General features: G+C 36.0%; 1 protein-coding gene across 5 annotated transcripts in view; it reads right to left on the bottom strand.

Moving 5' to 3' along the window:
• Window positions 1-21,462, bottom strand: part of Atg7 (Autophagy-related 7) — a 350,749-nt gene that overhangs the window by 53,090 nt on the left and 276,197 nt on the right. For all 5 annotated transcript variants that reach the window (XM_090402077.1, XM_090402076.1, XM_090402073.1 and 2 more), the window contains 2 exons: window positions 9,178-9,308; window positions 3,155-3,310 (listed from right to left, as the gene is read on the bottom strand). In XM_090402077.1, the coding sequence (XP_090258203.1) occupies window positions 3,155-3,310; window positions 9,178-9,308 (287 nt within the window). The remainder of the gene's footprint in view (window positions 1-3,154; window positions 3,311-9,177; window positions 9,309-21,462) is intronic.

The following is a 21,462-nucleotide window of genomic DNA, read 5'->3' as shown; positions in this document are numbered from 1 at the left end:
TGGCTTAGAACTAGGACTTTGAAAAGAAAAGAAAATGAAAGAGGTGATGCTAACCCTAACTGTGATACACAATGCAAGTAAATCTGATACTATTAAAGTAGAAGAAACAAGCAATTCAAAGAATAAATACAGTAGAATAAATAAATAAATATAACAGTTCATATTTGGAATTTAGCTTTACTTGGTGTGGAGATGAAAGTGAACAGAAACTTCAATGTGTTTTGTTTATAAAGTGTTGTCGAATGAGTGCATGAAACCAGTGAAACTCCGACAACATTTAAAAACTAAACATTGTGATGTGAAAAATCAAGCAATTGAATATTTTTCAGCAACATTAAATCATGGGAAAGATATAGGGAAAGATATTAAATTTAGGGACATTAAATCATGGGAAAGATATAGCTTCGGCTATGTGTTTTCGATTAATAGCAAGGCGCTGGAAGCATCCTATCCCTTAAGTTTGCGCATAGCGAAAACAGGGAAACCTCATTCTATCGGATGAGGTTTTCAGATGTGGTAAAAACTATGTTTGGCAAAACAAGTTACTAAAAGATGTTGATTTGATTCCTCTTTCAAATGACAATGTCGGTCTCAGAATTAATGATATGGCAGGTGATGTGGAATCTCGTTTAATCGAAAGAGTTAAGAAGAGCCCTTATTATGCGTTATAAATAGACTAGACTACTAATGTTACAGATGATGCGCAGTTAATATGCTATGTAAGATATGCGCATGATAACAACATTCATTATGATATTCTGTTTTGTAGAACTTTGTCATCCCGAACAACTGGAGAAGAAATATTTCACACTCTCAATAATTACATATACACAAAGGGATCCAGCAAGAAAAAATGTATGGGCTTCTTTTCGGATGGAGCTCACACCCTTACAGGCAAGCATAGTGGGGTTGTTTCTAAGGTCATGGAAGTAGGCCAGGATATGATTTGGGTACATTGTTTTATACATAGGGAAGCATTAAATTCCAAAGGAATGTCACCACAATTTGAAACTGTGCTATACAATGCTGTAAAGCAAATTAATTTTATTAAGGCTCAACCATTAAATAACAGGTTATTTTCAGCACTCTGCAATGAAATGGGGACTGAATATATATATCTTTTGCTTCATTCCTAAATTCGCTGACTTTTCAGGGACAAAGAACTAACAAGGTTATTTTAATTAAGGCACAAAGTATTATTGTTTGTAAATGAACGTAATTCTGATTTTGCATCACTCCTTGTTGATGAAGCATGGTTACAACACTATCCTATCTTTCAGGCATTTTTTCTAAATGAAATGGACTAAATCTCTCCCTTCAGGGAAATTGAAATTCTTCAACTGTTCCTGATGCCTACAACAAAATAAAGGCATTCGAGAAAAAGCCAGTGTTATGGATTAGTTATGTAAAAGACAGACAATTTGAACCTTTACCAACATTGGAATCCTTTTTAGTGGAAAATTATATTTTTGTTTATTCTGAGTTTCAGGAAAAGGTTTGTGACCACCACAAAACTCTGAAACAGAATTTGGAAACATATTTTCTGAATAACTTTTATAAGAAATTTCTGTGGGTTCACGATCCATTTCAGGCTTTCAATCATGAAAACAATCTTTCATTATCGAAAAAAAGAACAGCTAATTGAGCTTTCAAGTGACAGTGGGCTTAAAATGCAATTCCGTGATCTTGGTTTGGCTCGATTCTGGATCTCACCTTCAGTTAGAAGTGAATTTACTGAATTATCTGAACAAGCATTGAAAATCATCATGCAGTTTTCGACAACCTATCTTTATGAGAAAGGATTTTCATCGCTCCTTCAAATAAAAACAAAATAAAGAAATCGTCTCAGACTGTATGCTGATCTTCGACTGAAACTGACCAATATTGAGCCAGATAGCCAGCAACTCTGCAAGTGCCGAGAAGCTCAACCACCTCATTCAAAGTAAGTAATAACATAATTATATCATATTATTTATTTAATAAAAATTATAACGTTGTTCAATGATGATAGACTTTTAACGTTTGCTTCCAGTTTAATTAATTATGTTTCCAAATCTATTCAAAACATGATTTTAGATATATTATGTTATAAATGGCACAGTTTCTCCCAAATGGTAATCCCAGCATAGGTTTTTTTTAAAAAAAATTACATAATTTAGTGGTCTGTAGAATTATTTTAGGCATTTTACTGGTCCTTGGGCTTAGAAAGGTTGAGAAATGCTGATCTAGAAGTAAGGAGGCAAGCTTACCTGCATAATCCAATTGGTTTAAAACCACAGTGCCATTTCTCTTATCCACTTTGGCAATTACTATTATGTTGTTGTTTTTAATGTCTTGCAGAGCTTGAAATTTTTTTTTTTTTTTTTGAGAGGTTGATTTTTTTTTGGTGTTTTACCATAAGCGAGTACACTGGCTACATCCAGTCTGATGTTGTTGGCAATGTATTTGGGAAGCCCGAGGATACCTCATTCTACTTGGATCATAAAAATTTTCCAAGTAGTAGCCCCAGTCAACAGATATAACTAAGTAATTACTCAAAAAATCACTGACAGTTTCTTTCTCTCTCAATCTTCCAAATGGAAAAGAGAATTTCCATTCCTTATATAAAAGTATTTCTGAAATATTCAACTTACTGATATCTCCAAACATATCGACTAAATTCGCAGACTACTTTTTCCTAAGGACACTTGTGTTTATCAAGTTCCATGTTCCTGCAATTTATCTTATTTTGATCAAACAAGAACTTCCATCACCATATTTAATTTATCTGGCCTCATAAATCTGGACTAGCTCAACATGGGATTAATATTATCTATGGAATCCTTTGAAACAATACCAAATTACTACAGAACAGTATTATGTAGCATTATTGTAGCTCATGGATAGTGATGGTTGTGGGAAAAGTTCAGAGTCATTCCCGGAAGATGAGTAAGTGTGTATTTGTTCTGAAAACATGTGAGGTCTAGTTTCTTTTCATGGTGGTGTACAGTAAATTAACAGAATAAGCTACCAGTGGGTTGAGAGTACTTCTTCAATGGGTATTTTCAAGGAGAGATACAAGTAATAAAACAATGCATGACCTGCAAAGAGCCCTCCCTCCTCAACTCCTAGGAAGTGCCTATATAGAATAATAATATAATAATAACATACTTACATTCCCAGGGACAACCACATCATTGCAAAAATAACAACCAAGCTCAGAACCAAGGATGTGATCTCCAGAATGTAGTGAATGATTAGTTGCATCTTTTTTCAATCCATGCCTCATTACAAGGAAAGTATCAAATCCCAAAGCTGCATTGATGACAAGCTAAAGAGAGAGAGAGAGAACAAACAATAAGTTTAAATAAAATATATTTCATATATTTACTAGCTTATAACCTGTAAAAAATGAGACGTAAATCACTACAGTATTAAAAAAAAGAGCAGAGACTCTTTTGGAAAAACATAAGTTGTTTACTAAAATAATATGGAAGCTTGGGCAAGCAATCATGTCTCCTATAAGGTCCACACTAGGGCAACTTGTAAATGCCGGTGAGTGTATTCTGGTCAAACTTCATATGAAACTTTCATAGTTTCTGCATTCAGCTTTGAAATAATGCTGGATTTAATATCCACATGATTTATATAAGTTGTTTATTTTTTATGTGCATTTTACTCACAAACTATGGTAAGCCTAGAGTACATTAAGATCATAAGAGGATTGTGGGTTAGATAATCCTATAAATCTGGGTTAGAAACCAGACATAAAACTTTTTCAAGCCACTTTACATTCCAGAAAGCAGGGTGACAGTTTTTAATACCAATCTTCTTCTTCTTTAGTTTATGGAACCTCTAATGTTCTTTGCTGTAAGTATAAACTTCTTCACTCTTTCCTGTCTTGAGTTATTCCAGTTCAGTTCAGGAATCCCATCTTAGTTAAGTGTTTTTGGATATTATCCTCCCATCATTGCTGGTGGTCTTCCTCTAGGTTGCCTTCCAGCAGGCCTCATCTTGAATACTTGTTTGGCCATTCTATACTCACTCTTTCTTTCCACATGTCCAAACCTTCTCAATATGCAAATTCTGATTTCATCAGTTGGTAGAGGAGATTACAGAGTTCATATAGTTCTTGATTATTTCTTCTCCACTGACCTGTTGTGTTATCTCTTACAGGTCCAAAGACTTTTCTACAGATTTTATTTTCAAAAATCTGCAAAGTTATTGTGCCTTGGTCTGTTATGTTCCAGGGTTCTGCTTTATATAAAATAACAGGTCTGATGATTGCCTTGTATATATTTCTATTTTAACTGAACTTGGGAGAATTTTGAATGATAAGTGATGTGGTAAATGATAAGATCTATTGGAGGCATGTATTCTAACTGGTATTTCTGAGTAATTTTATTATCTTAAGTAATCAGCATTCCAAGATTTAAGTAAGGAAGAGGCATTTTTAAATTTCAGGATACTGATGATAAACTGATTTTCTCCTTGGTTTTTGTCTCAACATACTTTTAAATATTCAGTTTCATTCCAATTGATTTGCAATCTAGTTTTTCTGCAGAAAGTCTGCAGAATTTTTCTGAAGTTTCTTAATGTCATTGTCAAGTCCTCAGCATTTTTTCTAACTAGACAGATATCATCTACATACCTGAAGAATGAAAACAGGAGAATGTGTTAGTTGAAAGTGTTTGGTGAGTGAATGCCAGAGGTGTGAAGAGAGTACAAAGAATGATAGCAATGAGTTAAAAGAAGAAATGCATGATAATGTGAGTGGTGTGGAGTTCTCCACAGAACAAATCATGAAATGGAGTGGTTGGAGAAATGCCTGGTAGATGGTATGTCACAGAAGCAAAAGAAATTCAAGAGAAAGCAGAGCATGGCATGAAAGAGCAAAAGCATGAGAATAAGGATAGGATTATGTATGGTGATTCATTGACGAGTCTTTGAGGAGAGTGTGATGAAATCATGTTTTCTTAGTACTAAGATTAAGGATGTCGGCAATTAGGTGAAATAGATGTTTATTTAGCTGGTACAAATGATTTAGCAGATAAAAAGTGTGGTATGCGAGAAGACATGAAAGAATTGCTAGTGAATGTGAAAATGATGAGCAAGTAAGTAAAAGTTTTGAGTCTGTTGCCATGGTACGAGAGAGGCAAGCTGAGATGGAGAGCTATGATCATGAATGAGGCAGTGACAGATTATTCAGGAGGAATGGTGTGGAGTGAGTTTGATGGATGGAAGAATTTATATAAGGTGGATGGCTTGGATCTGAATAAATTTGATGTCAGGATCTTGAGAAGATTGTTCAATGAGAGTTCAGTAGTGCAGAGTCAAGGAAACTAGAATGTTGGGGAAAGGGGAGAATTCGGGTGAGAATGTGTGTGTCCAGGCAACATTGAGAATCATAAGTGGGATAGTGATTACATGATGCTAAATGTAGCAACCCAGGTTGTTAACTTCATGGGCTAAGTAACACAAGGTAATCGTGGAATGAAGGGGGTATTGCAGTTTATGTATACTGATGACAGAAGTATTCAAAATAAGGTGATGGAGTATTTGGTATTGGTTAGCACACCTTAGCCAAAAGCTGTAAGCATTAGTGAGACTTGGTTGAGCAAGGATGATATGTCATAAAAAATGCAAGGAATATAGTGTCTTCAGCGAGGACACAAGAACAGAACAGGGAAGGGGGTTTTTCTGCTAATAATAGCAGAGGAATTAAAGCCAAAAAAAATAGAAGTACATCAAGGGGACAGTTCATTTGAGGCCATCTGGTTTTAGATAGAGAACAACAGGATATAATTAGTTGCTGCTATAATCCAAGGGGTGTAAAGGAAAATGTAAATGACATGCATTTGCAAATTAGCATGAGCACAGGTCAAGTAATTATTATGAGGGATTTCGACTATGGAGACCTAGATTGGGAGAAAGAATGGTCACAGGCAGACAAGGAAATGGAATTTATACATTGATTACTTGAAACAGCATGTAATGGAAGGGACAAGAAGTTTGAGAGTGCTGGATCTGATCATAACAGTAAACAATCAAGCTATTGCTGCCTCTGCTTGGAGAAAGTGATCATGTAGTCTTTTATTATTATGTGACACTTGCAGGGAGTCCAAAGACTCATCGAGGGAGAGTGTGCCAACAGCATCGAACGATTGATTCCCTTTCAACTACTAACCACACTCAAACTTGCTTAATTTTTTTCGTGAGCCATTAGTAGCGGAGGCTCTACCAATCGACCAACCTTTGCTGGCAATCATGTAGTCTTGACCTAGAAGATTGCCAGACATGCAGAATTTTCTGTTAAGAAGGAACATATGTGGAATTAATGGATGAATAGCCTCATTAAGAGTTACAGACAGAAAAAAAATTGTCGAGAGAATATAAAGAAAAAGATGACCAGCATGCCCATGAGCAGTACAAGGCAAAAGCAAGAAGGATGATCTGTATGGCAAGGAAGTTCAAAGCTAATTATGAGAGAAAGCTAGCTGATGAGTACAAAAGAAATCCTAAAGAGATCTATGTGGCCAGTAAAAGGAGGAATGACTATGGAAGGATGACTTTTGCAGAACCTCAATACGAACACTGCCATCGGATTAGATGGCATATCAGTCCATGTATTAGAAGAATGTACAAAGAAATATCAGCTCCCTTGAACAAGCTGTTTAATTTAAACTTCAGTATTGGGAAGCTGCCAATGGAGTGAAAAGAGGGCAAAATAGTCCCATTTCATAAAGGAGGCTCCAAGACAGAAGTAGGAAATTATAGGCCAATCAGCACCTCAAGAGTGGTGGTTAAGGTATTGGAGAAGTTGGTGAAAGAATTCAGGGAATGATTGGATAGGAATATGATACTATATAAGGGACAACATGGTTCTGTGCTTCATAGAACCAGGTAGGTCTTGCCTTAGTAATTTGCTTACTTTTTATAATAAAGTGAGAATAGAATGGATAAGGGAAATGGCTATATAGTGCTAGATTTTGCAAAAGCACTTGACAAGATTCCATATAGAACTACTTTTACTCTTCAAGAATTAGGCATTTGCTTGTTCTGGCTTCACTGGTCTTTCCAAACTTGCCACTGGTCTTCCTTTCTCTTTCTTCCAAAGAGAAAGAGTGGAAGCTGATATCTTTCCATTCTAAATAGACATTCTTTCCATTTCTCTCTATATTCCTTAATATTTTCATTTATTTCATAAATATCTAGCACTTTTCTGATGTCTTCATTTCTTATATGGCCCAATTTTGTATATCCTTGGATTGCTCTTAAAAATCTCAGACTGTATTTTACTTTCATCTTTCTTTTTAACAGTCCATGTTTCTGAACCATATAACAGAATGGGAGTGGCCATTACATTATGAAATTTTAGTCTAGTTTCTTGTAATTTTTTTTATTCGGTGTTTTTTTAATTGTTCCAGAGATTTTCTGAAATTTCTTTATTTTTTCATCTGTATCTTTAAGATATTATGTGGCCTAAATAATTAAACTGTATCATCTGTTCTATTATTGTATTTTCTATAACTATTTTTGGTCTAACATGATCTCGACCTTTAAATGCCATGAATTTTGTTTTCTTTTGTGAATTTTAAATTGTATTGTTGGCTTAGTTTGTTTAATTCATAAACTGATTTTTGAAGGTCATCTTCATTATCTTGTAATATAATCTGATCATCTGCATACAGCATTGTATTGATAACAGTCTTCTGGTTAACTGGATACCTTGTTTTATTGTTGTTTTCCATATTTTAATAATCTGATTAATATATATATATATTAATAGAGTTGGAGATAAGCTACATTCCTGTCTGAGACCCTGATTAATTTCAGTCTCTTCTGTTAATTTATCATTTAACTGTATTTTTGTAACTTTATATAAACTTTGTATCGCTTGTACCAAATGTAATGGATATCATTGTTTATTCGTTATATTCCATAGTTTTTCTGTGTGTATTTTATCAAAAGCTTTCTCATAACCTATAAAGGCCACACCAGTCTTTAAATTAAATTCTCGTCTTTTTTTTCAATAAATTGTTTTAACACATAAATACTATCCATACATGACCTTCCGTGTCTGAAGCCATTTGGTTCTTCTCAGAGTAGATTGTTTACAATATTCATAAGTCTTTTATTCGGGATTTTACTGTAAATTTTGTAGCCTCTATTTAATAAACTTATTCCTCTGTAATTTCCACAATCATCTCTGTCACCTTTCTTAATAACAGATATAACCTTAGCTTTTAACCAATCTGATGGAATCTCAGATTTCCTCCAACAGATATTTATCAATTTTAAGAATCTGTGATGTAAATATTCTCCACTATATTTCCATAGCTCTGTATTTATGCCATCTAATCCAGTTGATTTTCTATTTTTTGATACTGTTACTGTTTCTTTTAGTTCTTCCAATTTTGTTGGTTCTATATTGGTACTGATTTCTTCATTATTATTTTCTGTTATTAAATTTGGGTCATACCATAAATTCTTATAATGTTCTATTCCATTGTTTCTCTTGCATTATGTCGATTTGTGCTGTATCTCTTTTTTCATTGTTTAATTTCCTTCATATTTTGTAGGCTATATGTCTTGTCTTCCATGTATGTTTTCTTCCATTTTATTAATAATCTGTCCCAAGAATCATGGTGAGCTTTCTGTACTATGGTTTTAGCCATATTTGTTTTGTTTTTGTATTAAATTTCAAAAATTTTAGGTTTCTTTCTGTTTCGCTAAAACATGGATGGATCCATAATATCTCCCATTTCAATGTCCTGTTTATGCTAAGGTGAAGCATTTCAGCTTTATACCTTAGTATTATGTTGTTATATTTATTATTATTATACAATTCAAAATTTTTATTACCCACATGTGTATCCTACCTAAGCCATTCCTAGAATAAGGTATGCTAAAGCCCTGAAGAGATTTTGACATTTTGTCTAGTTAATAGTTTTGTAAAAGCTTTGCATAAAACAGGTAACACATAACAATTTTGTTCTCACATTCTCATAAGCTCTCTGATCAAATTTTCAAAACTTTCAAAGTTTCTACACATATTTGGCTTTGAAATAAGGTTGGATCTATAATCCAACCTTATTTCAAAGCTTATATCAACCTTATATCCCCTATTTCAATTTATTATAATTCTGCTATTTCAAATAGCAAAATTGTTTTGACCAGTAATAAATAATGTTATACCTTATTTTTCGCTGCAGAAATAACAGTTGGAAGCCATCGACTTTCTCTTGTATCCATTAGCAGAAATATCACATCATGATTATTAATCAACTCTTCTAACTTTGCAACATCATCACGTACTTGTTTCTCAGCTGAAAAAAAAAAAAAAAATTAAATTATCATAAATTAAACAACGAATGAAATTAAATTGTAATTTAATAACAGAAATTGTATTTAAAGTTAACAAAAATATATACAGAATCACTCTTTTCAGTCACTTTTCTGCAAGTAATGCTAATAAAAAATGTATTATTATTATTATTAATAATAAGAGAGACCTCCAGGGAGTCCAAGTGAGGTCTTCCTCATTGAGTTTGGTTGGTTGGTTTATAGTTTATTTGGCACAAAAACTACAAAGGTCATACTGTGCCATACTAAAGGTTACAACATTAGCATTTACAGAAAATTGTAAACAATATGGCTGTACAAGAATCTAGTTCCACAAAGCAGCATCTATAGATAAACAGAACTGCTGCAGAGGGCACAGCAACACACAAGGTCAGAGGTTATTACAATAGTGCAAAAATAGTTAACAATATAAGTTAATACACAAAATACAAAACACTAAGCCAAGGAATGCAGTATCTACATATATGTAAAATTATAATAGATGTTTTTATAGCAGTACAAAAATAGGCAGAAAGGGATTATTATATAATATGCATGGATGAAAATTAAATTTAGCAGTGTAGTATAAACTAAATTTAGCAATACATAAACAGAATTACTAGAAGGCACATAAATAGACAAGGTGTCCTACAGCACTACATGATTATTCGAAAAATAAAGTAGTAAATAAGATGCATACACAAAATTTATGTTAAGCAATGCAGTATCTACATATAAACAAAATTACTGCAGAGGTTTCAGCAGTACATAAATAGATAAAAGTACATGTTAACTTATGTATATACAAAACAAGTCAAGGAAAGCATACAGCATATATGCATAAAATTTAAGTTTAGCATTATGGTATTTACATATTAACAAAATTACAGCAGGGTGATACAAATATACAAGATCAAGGCCTACGGTAATACATAATTGGCGAGATTTAACCAAATGAATAATATGTATGTATAAAAGTTAAGTTAAGCAAAACAGTATTTACATAGAAACAAATTTATAGTCAAATGTGTTTGTACAAATTAATTATTTCTAAAAAATTAAAAACATCAAACCTCCCTTCTCTTTGTACGTCGACTAGTGTTATATCCTTCTTCTTTCCTATCCTCGTTCTTGCTTTTATAGCAGGCTTACCACGATACCTTATCTTACTTAATTATCCTTTCTCTCTTCTATCAAATCCTACTGGCCACGCTATCTTGTTATACTATTTATACATCGTATTGTTCCCCCTTTTCTTTTATTGAGATCCCTCTTTTATTTGTTTAATACATGGCTATTATTATCTTAGCTCTTTCACATATGCAAGTAAATTGCTGGTCTCCTATCAAGTTAATTTATTTCTTAGGATCTTTGCAGTCTAATTGGCCTCTTTACTTTCTAAACATCATCTTATCACACAACAATCTGATGGAGTTCACCCTATAAGTATTAACACATTTATTTTTTTACTGCACCAGCTAATACCTATGATAGAAAGGATTCTTGCTCAGGGTGACCCCCTCAGAGTGATATATGATAACTAGAATCAGGATTAATCTTATCCCTCCGCTTGCTTATTTCTTTCTTACATTTGTGGCTCGCTTAATATATTTATTCTCTTGGGGTTATCCCGCTTAGTTCGTTGATTTTTTTTTATGAGCGGTGGTTTTGAATTCATATAACACAAGCAGATCAGGCAAGTACATAAAAGAAACAGTTTAATGAGCCTTAAGGAGATGTACAACTATACAATTTAAACAGGTTAGTGTGGATGCACACAATTTAGATCAAAGGCTCTAAATAATTTATACTAATTACACATATTAAATTGTTATAACCATTAATACAATCAATTTTGTATAATCTCATAGGTAATCATCATGCCATTCTGATGCACGTGGCCTTAAGTTAACACAATAACATAATTTATACATTAAGCTTAGCGTAATCAGATATCTACTTGGCCTCGTGGGCAAACAAATCTTGACACTATTTCAGGCCTATGCCTAGTTGTAGGCTATTCTTACAGTCCCTTGAAGCTTAGTCCAATACAAATGTTCTCACAGGGAATTCACTCTCTTCTATAACAGGAAATAGGATCTTAAAAGTCTACATTACCATCTCTGTCCTTGAATTCTTAAATGTTTGTTCCTGCCTTGTCTGGTCATCAAGGCCTTCAATATGGTCCCTTTAGAGGATATCTTCCATCGATCTGAGCAAGTAGAATCTCATCGGGAAAACTGGGAGGTAGCACGGTAACGTTGTGTTGTACGGCCGGCATCAATTTGGTTCTTCCGTCGCTCAACAACGCACAGCTATCCTAGAGCACGGACATAGCTTGGCCCAATACGAACGCTACGACAGATGAACCAAATGCCTTCCCCGACTGGTCAGGAAACTTCCCCGATGATAAGCTCAACCACTGTCCGAGAGATCAGGAACCAGGAATCCAGGAAAAAAGATCTAGAGTCCTGCTTGCAAGGCCTTTTTGTTTAATTTTCTCCTCTCAGCAATTCTCGATCTTCGCGATGCACGCCAATGCTGTCACGTGAGCTAACGTCAATCTCCTTAGCTCCCTCTATTTTAATTGCACGTGTGCCCGCTTTCCTTTCCTGGAAAACGCTTAGCTTTCCTTTTCCAGTACTTCTCTCTCTCCCTTCTTTTTCATAATGCAGGATGGCAAAAGTGACCCTTGAACCCTGACTCATTGGCCTTGCTAATTTAGTACTAGAGACTGGTCTTTTTTTAGTGGATTTGTCAGCTTACATGGATCTATAACTGGTCCACACTTAATACAGATTATATATAAAAGCTCATCATCATCATCAAATTCCTGCCATGTACCCTCAAGGGGTGTACAGGATATGACAGTACTACATGAAAAAATTACATCATTACTAACTTCCTATCTACAATTTTCCTCCAAATCAGTCTGTTACTTGTCAAGACTCCAACATTATCAGATCTTATATTTCTATCATCTAAGGCACTTTGTACCGTATCAATCCACCTATATCTTGGTCTTCCTCTGGGTCGTTTTCCTGCCAACCTGGCAGAGAACACTTGTTTTGCTAATCTTTCCTCTCCCATTCTATTTAAGTGACCATACCATCTGAGATTAGCTCTGCTAATGCATTCCTGGATGCTGACAATGTCAAGTTCTTTCCTAATATCCTCATTTTTAATATGATATTGCCATTGATGCCATCTGTTCACGCCTCTAATCTTTCTCAGGACTCTCATATCTGCGGTCTCTAGTCTTTGGTCAAGTGTTTTACTTCTGACCCAGCTCTCAGATCCATAAGTTAAAATTGGTTTGAACACAGTCTTGTATACAGCTAATTTAGTGTTCCGACTAATTTCTCTCTTTTTCCATATGAATTTATTCAATTGACTTCCCACGATACCAGCTTTGCTGATTCTGTTGTCTATTTCTATATTTAGTTTACCATCTTCAGTAAAAATTGTGCCTAAGTAGCTGAAATGTTTTACTTGTTCCACAGGTTCTCCATTCACAACACAGTTGACATTTTCAATGATTCTGCCTATTTTCATTGTCTTTGTCTTTTTATTGCTGACTTTCATACCATATCTATTACAACAGCTATTCAATTTAGTCAGAGAATCTTGCAGACTTGTAGCGGATTTATTTAGAAGTATAACATCATCTGCATAAAGCAAAGAGCTGACATTAACATCTCCAATTTTGATATCAGGTTTAATACCACATTCCTTCATAATGTGATCCATATAGATAATGAATAACAGAGGGGATAATGTACATCCTTGTCTCACACCAGATTTAACATTAAACCATCTTCCTGAACTTCCTTCAATTCTAACTGCTGACTCACAACTCAAATAAAGACTAAGTATTGCTTGATATAATGCCCCATTGACACCATATAACTGCAGCGTATTGAATAGCTTCTCTCTTGGCACCTTGTCATATGCCTTTTCCAAATCGACAAAACTTAAATACAGATCTTTGTTATATTCCCATGCTTTCTCGACTATTTGTCGTAAAGTGAAGATCTGATCCTGACAGCCTCTATTTGGCCTGAATCCAGCTTGTTCTTCACCAAGCTTTTCTTCCACAATTCTTCTCAACCGTTTCTCAAGTATACTTGCATAGATCTTGCCAGGAACACTCAGTAGGGAAATACCTCTGTAATTCTCACATTCAGTCTTATTTCCCTTTTTATATATGGGTACTATGAGAGCTTTACTCCAATCATCGGGAATTCGTCCCTCTGTCCAGGCTTTCTGAACTATGCAGTGCAGCCACTGTAAGACTCTTATACCACCATACTTCAGCATTTCTGGTCGAATATCATCTACTCCTGCTGCCTTTCCACATTTCAAGCCTTTGATGGCTTTTTCTACTTCAAGTATGGATATGTATTCCTGACTGCATGCCTGGTCAGTGTTTTTTACCACTGTGCTGTCATCACTGCTTGTTTCATTTAGCAGTTTTTCAAAGTAATTACTCCATACTTCAAGGATATCTTTTTCTCCTGTTTTCATTTCACCTTTATCATCTCTAATTCCTTTTACAGCACACTTTCCTCCATTCCTAAGCTTCTTCAACAACCTCCAGAATATTTTGCCACCTTCTTGATATTTATTTTCTATATTCTTGCCAAAGTCCTCCCATGACTTTTGTTTAGCCAGTTTTACACACTGTTTAGCTTTCTTACATTTGTCTCTGTATTCTGTAAGAGTAAAAGCTGACTTATTTGCCAGGAACTTTTGATATGCTTTCTTCTTTTCCTTCACTGCCTCTTTAACTTCCTGTGTCCACCAGGGAGTTCTGATTTTTTTATCCTTGCAGACAACCTCACCACATGCCTCTCTGGCAGAATCAATCAATGTTTTCTTCAGAGTTTGCCACTGAATCTCCAAGGTTTGATTCCTGTTCTCAAACTCTTTCATTTTCTTTTCAATAATATTTCTGTATTTTAGTCTACAGTTCACATCTGAGAGCTGCTCAACTTTTATTCGCTTTAAAACTTTCTTACATGTTATTCTTTTCAATATGAAATTCAATTTTATCCTGCTCAAGACTAAATAGTGATCACTTCCAATTTCAAATCCTCTGTACACTCTGGTGTCCTGCACCAGGGAGAAAACATCACTATCAACAATAACATAGTCAATGAGACTTTTCTTATTCCTAGCCTCTTCTCTCCATGTGAATTTGTGCACATTTTTATGTTGGAACATGGTGTTAGTAATAACCAGTCCATGTCCTGAGCAGAAATCCAACAGATATTTGCCATTATTATTAGCTTTGCTCTTTTCTCCAAATTTTCCCAAAATATTTTTGTATGTCTCACAATCATTTCCTACTCTACTATTTAGATCCCCAACAAGGACCAGCTTTAAAAAGCAACTATATAAAAGCTTACTATACAAATTTATGTGATTCCTAATTTATAATTGTTTTGCACTAGTAAACAGCTTACACTTATCTAATTGCCAACGTTCCATATTCTGTGCCTAAGTTGTATTAAAGTTGTGACCTGAATAATTTACATTAAACATTTCTTAACCATTTCAGGACACAACACTAGAATGCCAGTTTTAATTTCAGGTTTAATGTTACAGTATATAGTTTGTTTGTTAATGCTTCTTGCCATGTTAACTCCCACTGAGCAATTAAGTTTGTTCTTATTAGCTGTCTGTAGTCTGTATATGGAACTGTCAAACAGTATGTGGAGAAGGTACGAACTGATTTAGCAGCTGCATCTGCAGCCTCATTTCCTTTAATTCTGATGTGGCTGGGAATCCAGCAGAACTGAACATCAAAATTAACAATTTTCATTTTGTGAAACAGGTGTAGCACCTCAAAGTACTGGATGTAGATTATACATAGGGGAGGAGATAGCCTGTAAAGAGCTCAATTAGTCTGTATAAATTATATACTTTTGGCAGCAGTTTTCTTTTATATACACAACTGCAAGCTGAATGGCATGTATAATTACTGCAGTCTGGTGGGATCTGATTTGAGATAATAATGTCAGGAAACACAGCGGCAAAGCCAACAGAGGTATTAGTTCTTGAACCATCAGTATAGATGGGTAAGAAATCAGCACGTGCTGCTCTGTGTGCATTAAACAATTGCAGGTAAATGGATGATGGGGTATAAGATTTCTGTAGCTGACGAAGTGAGAGGTTGCAGGATGGTGTGCAAACCTGCCATGGAGGAATGTTGTTAAGTTTAGTGTAGCTAATGTTGTCAACATTTATACTAACAGCTTGCACGGTTTCTTTAACATGCATACCAAAAGGATGTATAGCAGTTTGATGTGTGTGTGATATTGAGCTTCCCAATGCAGAGAGAAGATACTATTCCATGCAGGGTGATCTGGGAGAGATTATATTTTTAGGGCATAATTAAGGGATAACTGTTTCCATCAAAGTGATAGAGCCGGTTCATTTGCTTCCACATAGAGACTTTGAGTGGGTGATGTGCGAAAGGCACCAGTAGCTATCCGTATACCCTGATGATGGATGGAATCCAACCATCGTAGGGTACTCTGTCTTGCAGAACCATAGACTTCGGACCCATAATCCAGCTTTGAACGTATAAGTGCACGATAAAGATGGAGCAATGACGCTCGATCAGCACCCCGCTCAGTAGAGGATAGAGTGCAAAGGAGGTTCAAAGTTCTTTTGCACTTTTCTCTTAGTTGACGAATCTGTGCTAGAAATACAAGTTTTCTCTGTCAAAGACGAGTCCCAAGAACTTGGTTTCTGTAGCTACTGGAATAACAGTATGTCCCATTCTTAGTTCAGGATCTGGGTGATGAGTGCATTTTCGACACACGTGTACACAGACACTTTTTTCTGTTGAAAACCTAAATCCATTATTAAGAGCCCACAGAGAGAGAGAGACATGATCAATTGCTTGCCGAAGTTGTCTTTCAATTACCCTCATGTTCATGAGTGACAGTAAATTGTGAAGTCATCAACATATAGAGCATTGTTTACAGTGGGAGGAAGCTGTTCAATGATTGAGTTGATTTTAATAGCAAAAAGGGTCGCACTTAAGACAGAGCCTTGAGGAACACCCTGTTCTTGACGATATGGTCAAGATAGCATATTTCCCACTCTGACTTGGAAAGTTCACCTGGACAGAAAGTTTTTAATAAATATAGGGAGATGTCCTTTGAGATGTCAAAAAAAAAACTGAGACAAGATGTTCTTGCTTCAGAAATGCATCTCTTATACAAGTTTCTAAATGAACCAAATGGTCTAAAGTTGATCGATGTCTATGGAAACCACATTGTGTACTGGAGAGAAGATTGTTACTTTCTAAATACCAGAGAAGTCTGGCATTAACCATTTTCTCTAGTATCTTACAAAGACAGCTGGTCAGAGCAATGGGTCGGTAATTATTTGCTTGTGTTGGATGTTTTCCTGGTTTTGGGATAGCAATGACAATTGACTTATGACAAGAATTTGGAAACTCTTCCTCTGTAAGTATTCTAGTGTATAATAAGAGAAGAAGATCCACAGAGGATGATGGTAGATGTTTTATCATTTCATAATGGATATCATCAGGCCCTACTGCACCAGGGTGAGATTGTAGGAGAGTACTTTTTAGGTCTTCCTTAACAAATGGCTGAAGAATGTTGGTAGAAAAATTAAGCCTTTGTTTCTCTTGCTGCTCTTTCAGTATTAAAAATTCAGGAGAATAAGAAGCTGTTGCTGAGATTCTAGCAAAGGTTTCTCCCAAAGTATCTGCAATAGCTTTGAGATCAGCAATAATACTTCCATTATGGTCTAAGGTAGACAAACAATGTGTTCTATATCTGCCTTTCATTTTCCAGATTTTATTCCATACAATTTTTGGACTGGTCATTTGATTAATTGATGTAATCAATTGGATCCATGATTGTTTTTTGACTCTGACATCTTACATAATGTTCTTTGGCTCGAGCACGCTTGAAAGCTATTAAGTTTGACGTGGTGGGGGTATCTACGAAATATGCCCCAAGCTCTGTGTTGATCTTTTTTGGCTGTCTGACATTCTGGGTTCCACCAAGGCTTTGAACATATTGAAAACTGAGATAATTTTGGGATGGAGGCTTTTGCTGCCTGGACAATGCATTCTGTTATACATTTTAGAGCTTCATTGATAGGTGATTGATTGATGGCACCAGCATTAAATTTTGCAAGATAAGAGAAAGTGTTCCAGTCGGCCTGGTTAATTTTCCATATAGGTATGTGTGGGTGAACATGGTTCCTGAAGACATTGTGCAGAGAACAGGAAAACGATCACTTCCATATATGTTCTCTTCAATGTCCCACATGAGCAGTGGAAGAATGGAAGGGGAGCAGATTGTAAGATCAACTGCAGAATATGAACGGGTAGGCATATGGAAGAAAGTATTGAGTTTATTATTTAAAAGGGAAAGGTTATTATTATCAAGAATTCTTTCAATGATTCGACCGCGTCTATTAGTGTTGGTACTACCCCATAAAGTATTGTGACCATTAAAGTCACCCATCAAAAGTATGGGTTCAGGCAGTTGCGAGATAAGGTTATCAAGATCAATTTTATTTAACTCGGTATTTGGTGGTAAATAAATTGAACATAAGAAATCCTACTGAGAAGCAAATCGCTACTGCTTCCAGAGAAGTATTAAGTTGGACCTGATGGAAAGGAATATGACTGTCCACTAGGATAGCTACTCCTCCATCGCAGGACCACCTCCAGTTCTGTCCTTACGTAGAGCAATGAAATTCCTAAAGGTACAGTCCTCACTGGGTTTTAAGTACGTTTCCTGTAGACAGAAGCAGAAAGGTTTGTGTTTCTGCAACAACGTCTTGATATCGTCAATATTCTGGCGAATCCCACGACAGTTCCCACGAAAAGTTTGTAAAAATTTTCCTATTGTCTTGCTTTTATTGACTTGTCTAGTTTTCAGGAGGTTGAGGGCTTACTTTTGTCAGATTTATATTTATCCACTGTTTTAGGGAAGCATGGATGGCCAGTGTCCATCTCTCCTTCTGGTTAGAGTGTTCAAAACATCAAACGAGTTAGGGTCAGTTGGTATGTTTAGTTTGCTTTCAGTGGGTACCAAGGTATCCATGTTTTCTGTGCAAGTGTTTGGTGGTTTATCTTTGAGTGATGTCTCCGTCGTAATGTTTATGACAGGTGAGTTTTCATTGAATGGATCATTTTTGAAGTTGTCTATGAAGTAATGCCATAGGTCTTGTGATTAATGTGCTCAACAGAGAAGAGCTTGCAATCATAAAGTTCAGATATAGTGAAATTATCAGATGGTGGAATAGACATACATGTTTGAGTTGCTGTTGGTACTTTTTTGATTGTTACTTTTTCAGCATAAGAGGATCGTACAACAGGTGTAATGGTGGCCAGCTTTCTTTTTGCATCCTGACATGTTGTTTTGTTCTGTTTTAATTTTTTGTATCTCTTTTTCATCTTTTCATTTCTGCCATACACGAGCATAAGCTGGATGATCTCCCTGACAGTTGACACATTTAGCTTTTTTTTTTTTCACAGCAAGATTTATTATCGTGTTCTTTACTACCACATCGGGCAGAGGTAGTAGAGCCATGATAGGCAGTTTTGGCATGTCCATATCTTTGACATTTAAGGCATCTCAGTGGGTTAGGGATGTACATTCTAACAGGACAGCTAAGATACCCTGCTTCTGCAGATGTTGGAGGCTAAGGTGTATCAAAAGTAAGGATGATGTTCTTGGTTGAGACCAGGCGACCATCCCTACATATCAGGATGTGCCTCACACCCGTCACTACTTGATCTTTAAGCTCTGAACACTCAATTCCTCTACTGGAATTGAGTGTTCTGTGAGGTGTTACTGCAATTTGTATTCCACCCATTGTTGTTGCTCTCAATAGTTTCTCGGAATGTTGTTTACACATTCGGAGAAACTATTTCCACGAGGATATCACCAGAACACAATTTCTTGAGTTTTGGGAGGAGGTCATGCCAGTCCTAAAACCTTTTTGGATAAAGAAGAGTGACATTTTCCAAATTGGTTTTTCACTTGCATGAATGATTAAAAAGGTTGGTACATTTATGTTAGTATCCGATATCTTTTGTTTCTTGCTTCTGTTTCCATATGCTGTACCTATAGTATCAGTACTTGGTTGGGACTTTGTTAGGGTCCCTGAAACATTTGAGAATGAAGGATTCATATTTAAGGAGTTTTTAGTTCGGAGCCAGAGCTCCTGACCCACTACGGAGCCACACATGGATTCCCATTACCCAGCAAGCAAAGACTGCGCTCAGGAGTGGAACGCCAGGGCTACCCTGGATGCTATACCAGCACTGCAGCAGGTCCAGGATCCCGACTCCGGACCTTGGGGTGAGAGACTTACTGCAACACTGTTGACCCTTGCAGACAAGCCCACTAGCTGATTGATCCTGGCTGGGTCATCCAGGACTGCCAGTCTTGCCGAAGCAGGGGGCCAAAGTAATGCAAGGCTACCAAGATCCCCCTTTCCGGATGTCCACGGGTCGCAGCGCACGGGAAACACGGCACCAGGGTGTTGGATCCCAGTGATGGTGGTCTGGAAAAAGGATAGTGAAAAAGACTCAGGAGAAGTAGAGCAAAGAATACGGGAAGAAAAGCAAAGAAAAAGAGGAAGAATGAAAAGGGCCAGTACCATTGTTAAATTGTGAATGAATACAATTCACAAAGGAATGTTTCATTCATAGTTTAACAAGCTTAAGCACATAAAAGAGAAATGCTTCTTTTTTGGTATAACTGTAATTAGCCTGTAAAACTTTAAGATAACGTGATTAGTGCAATTTTTTGAGTATTCACGTGTGAAGTTCCTACTAAATTGCATATTAACAATGAAAATAATATATATCTTTTCTACTAGCAATGATAGAAAGTTTGTTAATTGTATATAACCAACTAGTAACACAAGATCAAAGTATGCGAGCGAGACACCGGGATTAGTGAGATGCCTAAAGCGGTCACGTACGCGTAAGGCACATGGCACGCTGAAGTCTTCTTGGAAGACGCTACGGAAAGGCAAGACCTACGAGTACAAGAAAATAGCATATCTCTCTCTCTCTCTGTGGTCGGAGTTCTACTGGTGCCCCTGGTCGAGGTGCGCGTCGGCACTGGTTTCCAGCATTACAATGAGCAGTAAAAGTTTTCCTATGCAGCGGGCTACACATGGGGAAGTAGCAGCTAGGTAGCGAGCCGGATTGATGCAGTTTCTTCTACGCGCCAAGAAATCTCTAGGCATAGCTGATCGATGTGTAATTCCAAGTGGATCAACCTAAGCTGATGAAATTCCCACCCATAGAAGGAACAAAAACGTGCTGAGAAAAGGAACCAAGAAACGAAGAGATAAGCCTGATGAATCTTCAAGTTCAGTAAGGTACAAGCTTCTGATTAAGTTTTGTACGAAAGGAAGAATTTTGTAATTTAAGAATCAAGGACATTCAAAAAGGTTAGAACTCTAATTAAGATTAAGGCAGGACAGTGATATATAACCAAAGTTGGTGAACATTTCAAGCCAAGGGCTTTGTCTAGTATATGTGATGACTGTTAATTATATCTAAGGTGTTATAGCATTACCTAATCCTAACTGTTTTACTTTACTAATACTTTAAATATATTGTTGGTTAGAGAACTGAGAAAGTGAGCCACTGGAATTTGAACACGATTGTTCCGAAGCATTGATTATTGTCCAATATATGTTGATTTCTTTTACTTTGTAATTTAGTAGTTTAGTAATGATTGAAAATTCTCTGTTGTGTAAAAATATCAATATGTTAAATAAACGTTTTGCTCTTATTCATTTAGTTGCCTGAATTTAAGATCTGATGCACCACACTTAAAGATTCGGACCGAAGCAGGATATACAGGGAGTAGACTTTATAAAGGAGGGTCACGACTAGCATAAGAATTGAATTAGAAGGTATTATCATTTCAAAGTGGGGTATTTTAAGTATGACAAAGTAACTATGTGCCAATCTGAGAGTTCACTCCTTGGCTGAAAGGTATTTCCAACCTAGAGGTTCAGGGTGGTGCAGCGAAACAAATAAATTTTCCCTGAGCCTTAACAAGGAGATAATTCCAGACATCTCTAGCAAAGGAAAGGTCAGTCGCTTAC

The sequence above is a fragment of the Typopeltis vanoorti genome, chromosome 12, assembly GCF_054136105.1.
Source record: "Typopeltis vanoorti isolate ZY-2024b chromosome 12, IOZ_Tvanoo_1.0, whole genome shotgun sequence".
Classification (NCBI taxonomy): domain Eukaryota; kingdom Metazoa; phylum Arthropoda; class Arachnida; order Uropygi; family Thelyphonidae; genus Typopeltis; species Typopeltis vanoorti.
This window is presented reverse-complemented; position numbering and strand designations above follow the sequence as displayed.